The sequence below is a fragment of the Chelonia mydas genome, chromosome 10 (assembly GCF_015237465.2).
Source record: "Chelonia mydas isolate rCheMyd1 chromosome 10, rCheMyd1.pri.v2, whole genome shotgun sequence".
NCBI classification, from domain to species: domain Eukaryota; kingdom Metazoa; phylum Chordata; order Testudines; family Cheloniidae; genus Chelonia; species Chelonia mydas.
The window spans coordinates 38,545,213-38,563,504 of NC_051250.2; the positions used below are offsets into that span (position 1 = coordinate 38,545,213).

General features: G+C 47.5%; 1 protein-coding gene across 1 annotated transcript in view; it reads left to right on the forward strand.

Annotated features, from left to right (window-relative positions):
• The window catches only part of FBXL16 (F-box and leucine rich repeat protein 16), an 82,878-nt gene that overhangs the window by 53,412 nt on the left and 11,174 nt on the right, over nucleotides 1-18,292 (forward strand). Inside the window, exons 3-5 of the mRNA XM_007069694.3 lie at nucleotides 1,737-2,245; nucleotides 15,399-15,483; nucleotides 16,097-16,160. Of these exons, the coding sequence (XP_007069756.1) occupies nucleotides 1,737-2,245; nucleotides 15,399-15,483; nucleotides 16,097-16,160 (658 nt within the window). The remainder of the gene's footprint in view (nucleotides 1-1,736; nucleotides 2,246-15,398; nucleotides 15,484-16,096; nucleotides 16,161-18,292) is intronic.

Here is an 18,292-nt window from a genome sequence, read left to right on the forward strand (position 1 = left end):
ACAGATATTTTTCAGCTGCAGTGACCTCTGTGACCATGTCTACACTATGGAGACAATAGTGGCATAGTTATGTCACCGTAGCTATGCCAGTATAACCCAGTAATGTAGACATGGCCACAGAGCTCACTGTCGCTGAGAGACATCTGTGAGCATGTGAGCATTACCAACATACTCTCTCACTTTAACAAGCTTCTGTTGAGATGGAGGGGGATTTTTCTTTGCTGTAGAAACACCATTTCCCCGAGCAACACTAGCTAGGTCAACAGACGCATTCTTCTATTGACCTAGAGTGGCTATGTGTACACCAGGGGTTAGGTCCACATAGCTACAGCACTGAGAGGCACTGATTTTTCATACCTTTGAGGGCCATAGTTATATTGTCCTACATTTTAAGTGGAGACCAGGGGGGTTTTTGTCAGCTGCACTCATGGAAATTGAAAGTTCCACGTGCTGATCTGGGTGATTAGAACACCCACTGTGCCTCACGTGCAGTCCTTACAGGACTCAGGCATGACTCTGGTGTAAGACAGCCTGGGTTAGAGTGCCCCAAGAGGTTATAAACTTCACTGGTATAGTTGCCTGAGCTTGTATGCACCATGAGCCCCACCACACAGGTCTTCCTAAAGTTAGGTGTTACAAACTCCACCAGGATGTGCTGAGGGGGCGTATCACTTTCCAGCAGAGCTTAGGTCTCAAGGATCTCACAGGGGGCAGAACCCAGGACTGCTGGCAGGGTCCTCTGTTAATCTGTTGTGCCTAATGTCTCCAGCAGAGCAGAGGCTCTGAGAGAGGGTAGCCCCTGAGTCCTGGGGGAAGTGTTTGCATTGGTTCAGTGGGGCTCATTTTCACTAGGTTTCACTGTATGTCTGAGACCATATGAGCCATATTAATGGAAGAGGATACATAACAGGGCAGGCCTGGCTCCATGGCCAAACAGCAGGTGACACAGGAAAAGAAAAGGCAGGAATTGAGCATGGAAGGGTGGTGGGAGGGAAGAAGGTGGGCTGGAGACTAACCAAGGAGAGGCTAGGATCTTCACATCTTTATGTTGCAGCATATAACTGAGATTCAGAGGCCGCTCAGGAGAAATATCATACTTGAGGCCTTCAGCCAGTCACCTGCAGGGTTCAGGAAGGATTTGTAGCTTGATGAACAATTGGCCAGGTGTGTTCTGGGTTTTGGGGTGGGGTTTTTTGTGTGTGTGCTTTCCTCTGAAGCAGCAGGGATTGGCCACAGCCGGAGATGGGACAGCCACGTGGACTGGAAGAGTGCTCTGAGGCGGTACAGAAAATTATCTTTCTTAGATGCTGGCTGGTGTATCTCACTCACATTCTCAGGGTCCATCTGATCTCCAGGTCAGGGTCAGGAAGGAATTTTCCCCCAGGTCAGACTGGCATGGACCTTGGGGGTTTTCACCTTCCTCTGTAGCATGGGGCATGTGTTGCTTTCTAGGATCATCCAGGCATATCACACCTAAACAGTTCCCTACCATTACTGGGGCCTTGAGCACTGGTGCACCCGTGGCACACAGTAGTTTAGTCTCCTGAGAACTGAAAAGCTTTAGTCTAACCCCAGTTATTGTGCTCAACACATGGGTAGAATGTAGTGACCTGTGAAGTACAGGAGGTCAGGCTAGATGATGTAATGGTCCCTCTGGCCTTAAACTCCATGAATCTATGAAGTGTGGCAGAGGGATTGCCCAGTGCCCATGGGCTTGACAGCATGTCTCTTGGCAGGTGATGCTGGAGCAGATGCAGGGTGTGGTGCGCCTGGAGCTCTCTGGCTGCAATGACTTCACAGAAGCCGGCCTGTGGTCGAGCCTGAATGCTCGCATCACCTCCTTGAGCATCAGCGACTGCATCAATGTGGCTGATGATGCCATTGCCGCCATCTCCCAGCTGCTTCCCAACCTGACTGAGCTCAACCTGCAGGCCTACCATGTGACGGACACAGCCTTAGCCTACTTCACTGCCAAGCAGGGCTATACCACCCACACCCTGCGCCTCAGCTCTTGCTGGGAGATCACCAACCATGGGGTGGTCAACATGGTGCACAGCCTGCCCAACCTGACCGTGCTGAGCCTCTCTGGCTGCTCCAAGGTGACTGATGACGGGGTGGAGCTCGTGGCTGAGAACCTGCGGAAGCTGAGGAGCTTGGATCTCTCATGGTGCCCTCGGATCACTGACATGGCCCTGGAGTATATCGCCTGTGACCTGCATAAACTGGAGGAGCTCGTTCTTGACAGGTAGGTGGGTAGCTTTGATAACCCCTACTGTGTCGAGCTGAGACAGGAGCAGCTGGGAGCACAACTAGCATTGCTCACCATTCCCTACAGAGTTTGCTGCTGGGAGAGACTGGGATTAGAATAGCTGTCAGCTCCCCTATAGAGGGAGAAATGAGGACAATACAGCTTAAGATCCTGCTCCATTCCCTACAGCACCTCCTGATGGGAGAGGCTGGGGCTGGAGTAGCAGCAAGCTGCCTCTCATCACTGCTGAGAAGCAAGAATTGTGATGTTCTCCTCTGGTGTTATCTGGACCAGTGATCTGCTAGGTCACTCCAATCCTTGACTCTGGGAGCCAGCCTTACCCTGCTGTGCTGTGAGAACCCCCACTGTTCACGCACAGCCTCTGGCATGTAAGCTGCTCCTTGGATTGTGCAACCGAATAACACTAGCCAATATCTCTGGTCCCAGACACAACCCTAGGAACCTCTGACTTGCAGTGTCCAGTTATTCCCACTGGATGCTACAAGCTTATATGAGTTTGTCAATTTAACAAAGAAATTGATATGTACCAGACTTGTTATCCCAAGGGGAGTCTGACAGGCTTCAAACTAAACGCACTGCTTCAGGTAGAATAAACAAAAAGATTAATTAACTACAAAGATAGATTTTAAGTGATTATAAGTCAAAGCATAACAAGTCGTATTTGGTCAAATGAAATAAAAGCAAAATGCATTTTAAGCTGATCTTAACACTTTCAGTGCCCTTACAAACTTAGATGCTTCTCACCACAGGCCTTCAACTAGGCTCTCCCCTTTGATCAGCACTTCAGTCGCTTGGTGTGGTGTCTGTAGATGTAGGTGGAAGAGAGGGGAAGAGCATGGCAAAGGTCTTTCCCTTTTATCATGTCCTTTCTTCCCTCTTGGCTTTGCCCCCAACTTCAGAGTCAGGTGAGCATTACCTCATCGTAGTCCCAAACTGACCAAAGGAAGGAGGGTGACTCACTCGAGAGTCCAACAGATCCTTTGTTGCTGCCTAGGCCAGTGTCCTTTGTTCCTGGGAGGCTGGGCTGGGTTTGTCCCATACATGCCCCGATGAGGTGTGAACTGCCCCTCTGCTTCTGAAGAGTTTTTGCCTGGGCTTGCTTTAAGCCATGAGGACACATTTTCAGCCTCATAACTATATACATGAAATTACAACCTATAGCATTACTATAACAATGCTCAGTACATCATGAGCCTTCCGAAGATAGCTGACATGACAAACTTTGCATTAGATACCACACAATCATATTATAACGATGAACATGGAGGTGCTGGGTGTTCCCCCGAGGTACAGACATCACACCTCCCCCCTTAGAATCATAGAATCTCAGGGTTGGAAGGGACCTCAGTCCAACCCCCGTTCAAAGGAGGACCGACCCCCAATTTTTGCCCCAGATTCCTAAATGGCCCCCTCAAGGATTGAACTCACAACCGTGGGTCTAGCAGGCCAATGCTCAAACCACTGAACTATCCCTCCCCCTTAGTTTACTGCAAGAGGGTTAGTCACTGACTATCTCAAAGTTTGTGTTATAGTTCTTTTGGCATCCAGCCATTAAGGCCATGAGGCGGTGTGCCTCAGTTTCCGCATTCAGACACAGCAAACCAGGTTTTTTATGGTTTCTCTGCTGTGATCAGCTTTAAACCTTTTTACAGGTATTAATTGAAAAGTAGCATTAACATAAGATTTAACATCAGTACCAAATTCTTATCCCAAAACTTAACATTAATACCAACATTTTTATTACAGATGGTATTTACAAGTATCTTTATGACACCACGCCCTCTGTTCAGATAGTGTAGTTTGAGGGTAGTTTGTTCATTACCCATGGTGTCCTTTGACTCTCTCCCATGTAATCAGTCACGGGCTTTTCCTTCCCTCCAGTGTTCCCATCTGTGTGGGCTCTTAATTTAATCATTTTTTCTGGAATTTTGGTGCCTCAGAGTCTGGCAAGATAGGTGTTCAGGGGGATCCTGCACATTGGCTGGGCCTTTGTGGAGCAGTCTCCCAACCCCAGGACTGTACATATGCAGAAAATCCAGCTTCCCTTTGGGGGTTACCCTGAGTTTCCCCTTCCCAGCACTGACTCCTTCCCTGACCCCTTTTCCTAGAGGACTATGATCTGTGCTCTGTGGGCAAGGTATGTTTACTCTTCGATCAGATGCACCTTTTCCCAGCAGCTTTCCCATAACAGTTCTCTGTGTGTCACCAGCCTGGGAGAAAACACCCCCCTCTCTGCCAGTTGGGTCATTTGTATTCTGGCAAACTACCACCCTGGCAATATCCTGGTCCCAACTCCTCTGCTGTCACAGGCATTGGAGCTGCATCTTGATGTAAAGAGACACAGTTACTTTCCAAAAATTTATCAGAAATAGCATCCTGAAAAATGGGGACCTTGATTGGGGTACCCTCCAGCACCCCTTTCCCTGTCCCTGAGAAGTCAGCTGTGTGACGCTCCCCTCCAGGAGGTCAGTTACACCATTCCTTCTCAAAACCTGAGTCACAGGCTGAGTGCCTGGGTGCACAGATGCTGACTCAGCCATCCTCCTAGTGTCCTGGGTATCCTGTCCCAAGTGACCAGTGAGGAGACATTCCTGTACCCCCACTATTCCTTCCCCCGTTTCCCCCTCTGGGCCCCCTCCTAAGACACATTTCTCTGTGCACCCTAGGAAGGGCTCTATCTCTTGTTCATCTGCAAAACTTTGCTAACAACTGGGACAGTTTCCTTAATCACTGACAACACCTCTCCTGCCCCTGCACCTGAGGGCATGTTGCCTTCTGCTGGAAAGGAGCTAGTCTCAGCCCCTCCCATACTCGGAAGCACCCCACTTCCCTGTGTTACAGAGTCACAGGAATCCTCACCCACCTCAGTGGTTTCTGACATGCCCTGCCCCTTCTTTGGGCTCTCCTCTGGGACACATTCCTCTATGCTCCCTAGAGCTGATTTTGCCTCTGGTTCAGCTGTGACCTGCTGGCATTACAACCTGGACAGTTCTCTCCCTGGCAGGCATTACACCCCCATCCCTTCCTGATGTGGTGTTGCCTCCAGCTGCAGTGCAGGAGTTGGTCTCAACCACTGTCCCACCTGGAAGCATGTGGCTTCTCCCTGCTGCAGAAGAATCAAGGAGACTCTCTCCCATTCTCTCAGCAATTCCTGAGACCTTACCCTTTCCCTCAGGGGTCCCAGCATAAAGCTCCCTCCTGCTGCAGGCGAATACTTTAACCTGAGCTAAATGGAAAAAATCATTACCAAGGAGCAGGTCAAACAGGAGGCGTTCTATTACCCTCACAGTCAAAACACTTTCCAAACCTTCCCACACCACATGGATTTTAGCTAGTGGTATGAGGAATCTGCTTTCGCCCACCCCCACAATCTCTGCCATTTGGCCAGATAGCATACTGGCCTCTAGACCACACTCTGCTTAACCAGTGAGATCTGGGCCCCTGTATCCTTCTGCCCCAAGTACTCCCTGCCATTAATTTCGACAACTTTAACATGCTCAAGGTCTGGTTCTGCAGAGGCTAATCTCACAAAACCAACATGATAGGTTTCAATAGCTTGGGAGGGTTTCTGTTGAGGACAGCAGAACTAACATGAGCTGTTGGTTGCCTGCTCCCTCCTAGAACGGGGCATTTATTCCTCAGGTGATCAGTGGAATTACACTGATAGCATCTTATTGGCTCTTCTGCTTTTACAGGAGATTTGGGATGAGGGTTAGCAGTAGAGGGATGTTTTTGGGTAAGAGAATGTTTAGGCTCCCAACCCCCTTCTCTCTTCCCAGAGGCAAAATGGGATCCTCCCTTCCCACCAGCTTTAAACCCCTCTTTCTGTGGCCTGCCCTTAATAGATGCCTGAGTCTCTTCGAACACATCAGCTAAAAAAGCCAACTCATCCACAGACTTTACATTTTTATCCCATAGACACTGCTTTACATTAGCCTCACATATGTTTAGGAAATGCTCTTGAGCAACAAGATCCAACATTCCCTCAAAACTTGTAACACCTTTGCCCCTCACCCACTTTCATTTTGTTCACATATTCCCCATTACTCATACCAATATCCCTCTTAAGATTCCCAAATTTAACTCTATATGTTTCAGGGGTAATCTGAAAACTTTGCAAAACAGTATCTAAATTTACAATAGTCTAAAGCATCTTCAATAGGCATTCCATTGAATACATTTCGAGTTTTATCAGTTAATTTCGCAATCAGGGTAGGAACTCTCTTATCAACAGGGATTTCATGTATTACACACAGCCTTTTGAAGGTTGTCAGACATTCAGCAATATCATCCTCTTTACAGTATGCAGGACATAAGTGTTCCCATTTCTGGATTTTTGGAGTGATGGGAGTCGTTGGGATTGGGAGGGTTCTGTTTCTGCTTCTCTAGCAGGTCTAACTGGTGTTTTCGCTCTCTTACTCTTTCTCTTCCTTCTCTCTCTTTTTCTTCCATGGCCATTCTGTGTGCAGCCTCTTCTCTGGCTGACTCTCTCTTTTTCTTTTATCTCCAGTTCTTTCAGTTGCAATAATCTCTGGTGCTCCCTCTCCTTTTCTACAACCTGCAGCCTAAAAAGCTCCAACTTTGCAATCGCTTCACTGCTTTCACACATTTTCCTGCTGTCCTGTTCTTAGTTCCCTTTCCTAAAATAAGCAACAGAAAATAACAAAACTGTGACCTCCTCCTGACTGTTCTTAGCCACTGCACTTCAGACTCACTTAAAATAAAAAATATCAGTACTTAAAGCGTGAACTCCACTTGGAGTAACAAGCTGCACATACACCCTGCTCTCTGCGCCACTGTGACATTTCCCTCCGGTGTTGTCTGGACCAGTGATCTGCTAGGTCACTCCAATCCTCGACTCTGGGAGCCAGCCTTACCCTGCTCTGCTGTGAGAACCCCCACTCCTGGGCTGTTCACGCACAGCCTCTGGCATGTAAGATGCCGCTTGGATTGTGCAACTGAATGACACTAGCCAATATCTCCGGTCCCAGACACAACCCTAGGAACCTCCATCTTGCAATGTCCAATTATGCCTGCTGGATGCTACAAGCTTATATGAGTTCATTAATTTAACAAAGAAATTGATATGTACCAGGCTGTTATTCCAAGGGGAGTCTCTGACATGCTTCAAACCAAATGCACTGCTTCAGGTAGAATAAACAGATTTATTAACTACAAAGATTGATTTATAATCACTTAAAATCTAAGTATAACAAGTCATATTTGGTCAAATGAAATAAAAGCAAAACGCATTCTAAGCTGATCTTAACACTTTTAGTGCCCTTACAAACTTAGATGCTTGTCACCACAAGCTGGCTGGTTGCTCTTCAGCCAGGCTCCCCACTTTGATCAGCCCTTCGGTCGCTTGGTGTGGTGTCTGTAGATGTAGGTGGAAGAGAAGGAGCATGGCAAACATCTCTCCCTTTTATCATGTCCTTTCATCCCTCTTGGCTTTGTCGTCCCCCACTTCATAGTCAAGTGAGCATTACCTCATCGTAGTCCCAAAATGACCAAAGGAAAGGGGGTAACTCACTCAAGAGTCCAACAGATCCTTTGTTGTTGCCTAAGCCAGTGTCCTTTGTTCCTGTGAGGCTGGGCTGAGTTTGTCCCATACATGCCCCGATGAGGTGTGAACTGCCCCTCTGCTCATGGAGAGTTTTTGCCTGGGCTTGCTTTAAGCCATGAGGACACATTTTCAGCCTCATAACTATATACGTGAGATTATAACCTATAACATTACTGTAACAGTGCTCAGTACATCATGAGCCTTCTGAAGACACCCAACATGACCAACTTTGCATTAGATGCCACACAATCATATTATAAAGATGAACATGTGGGTGCTGGGTGTTCCCCTGAGGTACAGAACGTCACACAGCTGTGGTCAGAAATGCTACTGTGCTCCCTTCCAACCCGGAGCAGGGCGCTATGAAATTCATGACTGTGAAAAATGCATCACAGACTGTGAAAACTGGTTTCCCCCCATGAAATCTGGTGTGCCTTTACCCCAGTGGTTCTCAAACTTTTGTACTGGTGACCCCTTTCACATAGCAAGCCTTTGAGTGCAACCCCTCCCCTTATAAATTAAAACTACTTTTTTATATATTTAACACCATTATAAATGCTGGAGGCAAAGCGGTATTTGGGGTGGGGGCTGACAACTTGCGACTCCCCCATGTAATAATCTCGCGACCCACTGAGGGGTCCCGACCCCCAGTTTGAGAACCCCTGCTTAACCCTATACTACACAGATTTCACAGGGGAGACCAGCATTTCTCTAATTGGGGGTCCTTGCCACCCTTACTTCTATGCTGCCTTCAGAGCTGCGCGGCTGGAAAGCAGCGGCTATTGGCCAGACACCCAGCTCTAAAGGCAATGCCCCACCAGCAGCAGCACACAAGTAAGGGTGGCAGTGCCATACCAGGCCATCCTTACTTCTGTGCTGCTGCTGGCGGTGGCTCTGCCTTCAGAGCTGGGCTCCCTGCCAGCAGCCACCACTCTCCAGCCACCCAGCTCTGAAGGCAGCACCTCCAGCAGCAGCGCAGAAGGGTAGCAGTACCCCTACTCCCTACAATAACCTTGTGACACCCCCCCCCACACACACACACAATTCCTTTTTGGTTCAGGATCCCTAGAATTACAACACCAGAGAGGGAGAGGAATTATTTAAACTCAGTACCAATGTGGACACAAGAACAAATGGATATAAACTGGCCACTAGGAAATTTAGATTAGAAATTAGATGAAGGTTTCTAACCATCAGAGGAGTCAAGTTTTGGAATAGCCTTCCGAGGGAAGTAGTGGGGGTAAAAGATCTGTCTTGCTTTAAGATTAAACTCGATAAGTTTATGGAGGAGATGGTATGATGGGATAACATGGTTTTGGTAATTAAATATTCATGGTAAATAGGCCCAATGGCCTGTGATGGGTTATTAGATGGGGTAAGATCCAAGTTACCTGGGAAAGAATTTTCTGTAATATCTGGCTGATGAATCTTGCCCACATGCTCAGGGTTTAGCTGATCGCCATATTTGGGGTCGGGAAGGAATTTTCCTCCAGGGCAGATTGGAAGAGGCCCTGGAGGTTTTTCGCCTTCCTCTGTAGCATGGGGCACGGGTCACTTGCTGGAGGATTCTCTGCACCTTGAAGTCTTTAAACTACGATTTGAGGACTTCAATAGCACAGATATAGGTGTGAGGTTTTTTTGTAGGAGTGGTGGGTGAAATTCTGTGGCCTGCATTGTGCAGGAGGTCAGACTAGATGATCATAATGGTCCCTTCTGACCTAAATATCTATGAATCTATGAATCTATGAACACCATGAAATTTCAGATTTAAATAGCTGAAATAATGAAATTTACAATTTTTAAAATCCTATGACTGAAATTGACCAAAGTGGACCGTGAATTTGGTAGGGCCCTAACCATAAGGAAATGTCACTGGTGTGTTTCGGTCATGGATACTCCTCAGTCTCCACCAGAGGGTGAGGGTGGCAGATGGAAAAGCATTTGGAAAGTTGTGAACTAAAACTGGCATTAAGTCTCCAAACGTGGTTTCTTCTCACAATGTAACATTTCCTCCTGGGCAATGTATGAAATGGAGAGAAATGGCAAAGAGAGAGAGGTGGGGAAAAGAGCGAGAAGGGAAGGTGAGGTATTATACCCTCCAGCCTTTGGGGGAAGATACATCCTGCTTCTGGCCCTGAGGTTGGAGGTGGGCCTGAACCAAATTCCCAGATCCAAGCTCTTGCTCTCCTTCCCCCAAATTTTGGGAAATCTGGATCAGAACTCTGCTCTTCAGGCTCATCTCTACACCCTCTAGAATTCAGTTCAGAGGGATCCCACCCCACCCACAGACTCATAGACTCATAGATATTAAGGTCATAAGGGACCATTATGATCATCTAGTCTGACATCCTGCACAATGCAGGCCACAGAATCTCACCCACCCACTCCTGCAATAAATCTCTCACCTATGTCCGAGCTATTGAAGTCCTCAAATCATGGTTTAAAGACTTCATGGTGCAGAGAATCCTCCAGCAAGTGACCCGTGCCCCATGCTACAGAGGACAGAAAAAAACCCCAGGGCCTCTTCCAATCTGCCCTGGAGGAAAATTCCTTCCCGACCCCAAATATGACGATCAGCTGAATCCCGAGTATGTGTGCAAGATTCACCAGCCAGATACCCAGGAAAGAATTCTCTATAGTAACTCAGATCCCACCCCATCTAACATCCCATCACAGGCCATTGGGCCTATTTACCATGAATAGTTAAAAGATCAATTAATTGCCAAAATCATGTTATCCCATCATACCATCTCCTCCATAAAGTTATTGAGTCTAATTTTGAAGCCAGATAGGTCTTTTGCCCCCACTGCTTCCCTTGGAAGACTATTCCTGAACTTCACTCCTCTGATGGTTAGAAACCTTCGTCTAATTTCCAGTCTAAACTTCCCAATGGCCAGTTTATATTCATTTGTTCTTGTGTCCACACTGGTACTGAGCTTAAATAATTCCTCTCCCTCTCCTGTATTTATTCCTCTGATTTATTTATAGAGAGCAATCATATCTCCCCTCAACCTTATTTTGGTTAGGCTAAACAAGCCAAGCTCCTTGAGTCTCCTTTCATAAGACAGGTTTTCCATTCCTCGGATCATCCTAGTAGTCCTTCTCTGTACCTGTTCAAGTTTGAATTCATCCTTCTTAAACATGGGAGACCAGAACTTCACACAATATTCCAGATGAGGTCTCACCAGTGCCTTGTATAACGGTACTAAAAACTCCTTATCTCTACTGGAAATACCTCGCCTGATGCATCCCAAGACTGCATTAGCTTTTTTCACGGCCATATCACATTGGCAGCTCATAGTCATCCTGTGGTCAACCAATACTCCAAGGTCCTTCTCCTCCTCCATTACTTCTAATTGATGCGTCCCCAGCTTATAAATAAAATTCTTGTTATTAATCCCTAAATGCATGACCTTACACTTCTCACTATTAAATTTCATCCTATTACTATTACTCCAGTTTACAAGGTCATCTAGATCTTCCTGTATGATATCCCAGTCCTTCTCTAAATTGGCACTATCTCCCAGCTTTGTATCATCCACAAACTTTATTAGCATACTCCCACTTTTTGTGCCAAGGTCAGTAATAAAAAGATTAAATAAAATTGGTCCCAAAACCGATCCCTGAGGAACTCCACTGGTAACCTCCCTCCAGTCTGACAGTTCACCTTTCAGTATGACCCGCTGTAGTCTCCCTTTTAACCAATTCCTTATCCACCTTTCAATTTTCATATTGATCCCCATCTTTTCCAAGTGTGAAGGCTCAACCCTCACTTCTCTGAACCTCCTCTGGAGCCAGCAGACCTGGACCTGGAAACTCAAAAAGAGCACAGCTATCTTCACTAGCTATCTTGCTCTGAGGCCAGAAGTATCTAAAGAGCCTTCCTCATGGTGTTCTTGTGCATTAGTTCATGCCAATGCAAAGAGCATGATGAAAAAGTGGTGGGATGAGGAGGGGGAATGAACCAAACTTGTTGGACCTCCTGGGTTTGTTTGGAGTCGTGTGGTTGCATGGTTTGCATCTGCTCTGCACCCACTAGCCCACCTCTGCTAAACAGATTGTGCATGATGCTGAGAGCACTATGCGGTGCCTTGCATAATGTTGTCAATCCCATTGATTCTTGGAGATCCCGGTCCAGATCCACAGCTGCTGTAAGCTATCAGAACACTGTTCAGTGGAGCCTTGTTGATTTACAACAGCTGAGGATCTGGACTTGAGGTTGCTAAGGTGAAGGATGGGAGCAAGTTTATGTGTGCTGGGCAGTCTCCTTCCTCCCTCCCTGCTCTTCCATTCTCCCTTTTATGTCATGTCAGAAGCCTCCAGCAGGCAGCTTGCTGCATGCTCCTTTCCCACCGCACCTATCCTGCCAGCCTCTTCTTCCACGTGCAACATCTTTCATGCTCCCTACCTCTCACAGTCTCTGCTCTCTGAGCCACCCATCCCCTGCTACTTTCTTGTGTAACATAGGGGAAAAGGGGGCAGGCCTCTGAGGCAGGAAGGAGGTCCCTGCCGGGGAGTGAAAGCAGGATGGTTTAGGATTGGCCCCATTCTGGAGGCCCAACCTGACCTGATTCCTCCTCCCACTAGCCACATGACTCCCTTGTATGGTGATGCTTCCTGGACACTTCTTCCTTAAGCCAGGAAATGGGCCAGTCCTGATGGTATAAAGCATCCAGTGCCAGTATCTCAAAGAAAGAAAGGATCTCCTATTGAATGGACGGCTCATCTCCAAAGGGAGATGCAGGTGACAATGGGCAGAGAAGAGTGTGTTGACCAGTAAGTATAGTGGAAGAAAATTCAAATAAAGAACGCCAGAGTATCATAGGGTGTGGCTACTCCAAAATGCCCCCAGCTATTGAACGTGGCACTGCCCGCACTCCCTGCCTCAGTTTCCTTCCCCCAAGATAGGTCTCCTCACCTCTCCGTGCACTGGTCTGTGCTGGGGATATGCCTTAGCTCTCTGGCCAAGTCCCAGACAAACTTATTCCCTCCCCAGAGAGCAAAAGTCTAAATGAAAAAGTCCCAACAACCAAAAGGTTCTTCTGGGCATTGGGGCTTCTCTTCAACCCACCCTCTGAGTTACCTTTGTGAGTCTTTCTGGCTCTGGGAGAGAGCCCTAGGCACATAGGCTGGTTCCCTTGGAGTACCATTCTCAGACCCTGGCTCAAGGGGACTCCTGTTTACTCCCTGTGGTTTCAGCTCCCAAACTGATCTCTCTCAGTCCTTTTATAAGGCCCAGGTGTCCCGTAAACTACTATCTGACCCTTCATAGGTCCCGCCCACTCAAACTGAGAAGCAGCTAACTAGTAGTGGGTCCCATCTCTCCTTAAAGCCACCAGTCATCCTACAACAACAAGCACCTGCTGAGGTTGCCTGGTCTGACCTGAATTGGGTCATAGAGTCTCTCCAACAGCCTCTCTAATCCAGATCCTCAGTTGGCATAAACTGGCATAGCACCAGTGAAGTCAGAGGGCTACACTCTCTTATACTTCCTGGGGATCTGGCCCTCCCTCTACAGTCATGGCTGTTCTTCCTGTTCTGTGTCTCACAGTGTGTGTGCCCTCAAGTGCCAGTGGATATGTCACCATAGAATCCTGCTTTTCCCCAGCATTGGAGAAGTAGAATTCAGGTAGTTCCTTATGTGGAGACCATAGAGAGCCAACCAGTACTGAGGTCGCTATTGACTAGTGGTGTTTTTTTTTAGTGAGCCTAGTGCTGATTAGAGAGCCCTGGGAATGAATTCTCTGTTTCCCCACAGATTGAGGAGGGCATGGGCATCATCAGTGCAACCTTCCCTGGACACTGCCTGGTCACTGCTCTGTAGACACTGTGGCACTCTGTACCTCGGGGGAACACTCTGCATCCCCATGTTCATCCTTATAGTATGATTGTGTGGTATCCAATGCAAAGTTTGTGATGTCGGGTGTCTTCGGAAGGCTCATGATGCACTGAGCATTATTGTTATAGTAATTTTATAAGTTGTAATTTCATGTATGTAGTTATGAGGCTGAAAATGTGTCCTCATGGCTTAAAACAAGGCAAAACTCTCCAGGAGCAGAGGGGCAGTTCACACCTCATCAGGGCATGTATGGGACAAACCCAGCCCAGCCTCACAGGAACAAAGGACACTGGCCTAGGCAGCAACAAAGGATCTGTTGGACTCTAAAGTGAGTCACCCCTCTTCCCTTGGTCAGTTTGGGACTACGATGAGGTAATGCTCACCTGACTCTGAAGGTGGTGGCGGGGGGCAAAGCCAAGAGGAAAGAAAGAACATGATAAAAGGGAGAGAAGTTTCCCATGCTTTCTCTCTTCCACCTCCATCTACAGACACCACCACCAAGCGACTGAAGCGCTGATCAAAGGGGAGAGCCTGGCTGAAGAGCAACCAGCCAGCCTGTGGTGAGAAGCATCTAAGTTTGTAAGGGCATTGAAAGTGTTAAGATCAGCTTAGAATGCGTTTTGCTTTTATTCCATTTGACCAAATACGACTTGTTGTTTTTTGATTTATAATCACTTAAAATCTATCTTTGTAGTTAATTAATCTTTTTGTTTATTCTACCTGAAGCAGTGTGTTTGGTTTGAAGCCTGTCAGACTCCCCTTGGGACAACAAGCCTGGTACATATCAATTTCTTTGTTAAATTGATGAACTCATATAAGCTTGCAGCGTCCAGTGGGCATAACTGGACACTGCAAGACAGAGGTTTCTAGGGTTGTGTCTGGGGACAGGAGATATTGGCTAATGTCATTCGGTTGCACAATCCAAGCAGCAGCTGGCCAAAAGTGCTCACTCACATAGCTGGGAGAAGCTTACATGCTAGAGGCTGTGTGTGAACAGCCCAGGAGTGGGAGTTGTCACAGCGCAGCAGGGTAAGGCTGGCTTCCAGAGTCGAGGATTGGCATCCTAGCAGATCACCGGTCCAGATAATACCAGGAGAACATCACCGACACCACTGTGACATGGGTATGAAGTTCAGGCTCTATGCACAGCCCATCTGAGCTTCTCTTATGAGACAGCCAAAGAAGCTGACAATTGCGGTGGTAGCTTTTGTGATGTGGACACCTCTGTGTGAGACTCAGTCATCTACGATCTGTATTGTAGGTGATAAAAAAGTGATAAAAGGTGATAAAAGTGGTAGCTTTTGTGAGGTGTCTCACCTCTGTGTGAGACTCAGTCATCTACGATCTGTATTGTAGGTGATGTGAGCTAGAGGCAAAAGGCTCATTAAGACCCCCAGTTCCCCCAATCCTGTAATTCTTTTAAGCAGAGGGTAGGAGGTGCAGGAGGTGAAGGAAGAGGAAGAAGCACAAGATACTGAGGATATCTGAGGCTGAAGGCCTTGCTGTTAGCTAGGCATCAGAACACAGGGAGGACTTCTGTTCTCCACCAGATGCCTGTGCATCTGAAAGCTAGTGGGGAGTGTCTGTTCCATTTGTCTGACCCCTCTTGCTTAGTAACACAGAGGAGCCAGTTCAGGAGGTATGAATTGTTTGGGGTAGATGTTAGGTTTCCGCCTCCCTTCCCTACTGGCATCTTTCTTGTGACACTGTGCTTCTGTCTGCAGGTGTGTGCGGATTACAGACACTGGACTCAGTTACTTATCCACCATGTCATCCCTTAGGAGCCTGTACCTCCGCTGGTGCTGCCAGGTAGGTGAACAGAAAAGGACAATGCAATGCTAGGGTTACATCTCCTTCGAAGCATCTCCCCAGTAGGAAGCGACTAACCCACTGGAACATGGTTCCGCTATTAAATCTTCCCCTCTGCTTTCTCTCTGCAATGGCTGCCTCAGCTACTGTGCTTTAAGATCAATGGATGAAAAATGCTGTGTCAGTGATAAGTAACATGATTGTGAAGATAACAGCAACTTGCCTGGGGCACTATTATTATCAAGTGTGGATAAATCTACCCAAAACCTCTCCGGGGAATGCATGTGGAGCCTGTAGAATACATGGCATTTGATGCAGAGCAAAATGGCTCACTGCAAGTAGATGCTCAGTAAGTTAGCAAGTAGCGAGTATTGGTGTCTATTGATTAGAGCAGTGAACTGGGAGTCAGGGGATATGGGGTCTATCTCAGCTCTGACTTTGGTCAAGACATATAACCTCTCTGCCTAATTTTCCCCATCAGTCAAAGGGGAATGATCCCAGTCGAGAGGTGAGTACACAGTGCTTAGCTCCTTGTGAAAAGCAAAGTAGAGTTCATTCGTCTAGTTCTGTATTGACAGTTCAGGATGCCTTCCTCCCTATTCTGTCATTTTAGGTGCAAGACTTTGGCCTGAAGCATCTCCTGGGCATGAGAAGTTTGCGTCTGTTGTCTCTTGCTGGTGAGATCCAAACACTGGTTTATTCTTGAGATGATAGACTGGTTTCTGGAGAAGGGGAAGCCTCAGCTTGGGGACAGGGCCATGACACAAGGGATAATCCTGGCCATGTCACAGCCTCGTGAATGACCGCTAGGATGTCATGGGAGAATGTTTCTGGGCCATGACACAATGGTGGGCTGGCAGGATGATCTTCCAGCCTGGAATTACCCTTTGTGGAGGGTAAAATTGGCCGGTGACAGGCAATTGCAGGAAGCAGGTCAGCCCCTGTAAAAAGCAGAGGGGCAAGGAGAAGACCCGTCCTCCTACTCTCTGTTGAGGAAAGGAGACAGTGGAGGAAGCCAGTCCAGACAGCTGGAGGATTTCCTTCACCTGGACATTCCATGCTGTCTCCCACTGGCTGTGTCAATTACTGTCACCCCACTCGCTTTATCTAGTGTCCTGTTTGTTCTTTCCCTGGGATACTCCAGCTAGAACCCATCTCCCACTCTGGACAGCAGCACTCCCAAGTTCTCTCTGAACTCATGGGGCCTGGTTGTCAGAAGTCCTGAGCACCCACCAGTCAGACTGAAATCAAGTGAAGAAGTGCTCAACACTTCTGAAAATCAGACCCACAGGGCCAAATTCCACCCTAGGGTCTGCAGAGCTCCCAGTCACTACAATTCGTGACAGCTCCACACAGGGCAGGGACTGAGCCAGAGGGCTTCATTTCTTGCTACCCACCTCAGGCTTCAAGGCATGACTTTTACCACCACCTTTCCAAGCAGCTTGAATTGGAGTCCTGTTTCTTCAAAGGAGTTCTGAGTTGCCTGAAAGTGTTTGACTGGAATGGATGTACCAATGTGAATTAATTGTGTTTGCCCTGCTCCATCACGAGACCTTTCCTTCATTACCAAGGAAAGCCTGATGGAGAAGCTTGAGCTTCATTCTTCTCACTCTGACACTGGTGTCAATCAGGAGTATGAGCATCTCAGAGCAGACCCCATGGATTCTAAAGATTCTCATAGGCTACAAGTCAATGGAGAAAACTAGAAAAGTAGGGCTGGCAGGGCCCCCAAGAGGTCACCTAGTCCATCCCACTGGTGCTAACCCTCGTGCAAGCTTGTTCTCCCCCCCCAGTGAGCGTCACAGCAATGTGACATTTTTTGTGTCAACACCACCCTGCAGTGACCTGCCCTCCCATCTGTTCATGGTTTACGCCACTCACGCCCCTTTACTGAATTTATGTCCTCATTTGCTCTGCTCTGCTAACAGAGCTACTGCTCAACCTGCCCAGGACCCAGATGCGGAGGACAGCATAAGTTAAAGACTCATACTGAGATAATCGTGCTAGGAAGCTAGGAACAACCTCAGGTCAGTTTCTTTGGCACAACAATAATTGCTTGCATCTCACGTTCATGAATCAGCTTTTCTAATATAAATTACTTACAATAACCTTTGTGAGATCAGATCATTTGTTTAGTTGTGAGATGATGGTAGATTTGGGTCCAAAAGGAGGGCTGGCCTTTGTCAAGAGGGCATTTACGAGGTATGATCATGGAGCCATTGTTATGCTCTCAGCAGAGCTATTCCTACTCCATGGCTCACCTGACTGCTTCCTCTGCTGGTTTCTGCGAAGAGAAAAACATGTTTCCCTCTGAATCAAAACAGCAGCAGCACTTTTGAGCATCATTCAAACCCTGATGACTGAATAAGAAAATAGCACAAAAGGTTTCCTGTTAGTCACTTTAAGTTTACCGGCTTTCTGAATGAGGCTTGGGGACAAATGGTCTCTGCGCTACTTACAGTGGTGTAAATCAGGAGTGACTCCATTAATGTCCACAGAGTTATGCCAGCATAAAGGAGATCAGATCCTGGCCTTATGTCCTATAGTGGATGGATGCAGTGCTGCTGAGGAGGTCTAATTGGGTGGATTGGTCATGCTACCTGCAGATGGGAGAGCATGATACAGCAGCCCTCCCCAGCCCCAGAGACTCAGGCGGTCTCCCCCGACGGACATCTCTGCTGTCATATGGTATGTCTACACTGTAAAAAAAGACTGCTTGCACTGTGGGGCTCGAAATAGCTGTATAGATGTTTGGGCTCAGGCTGGAGGGTCTGAAACCCAGTGAGGGTGGAGGGTCTTGAAGCCCAGG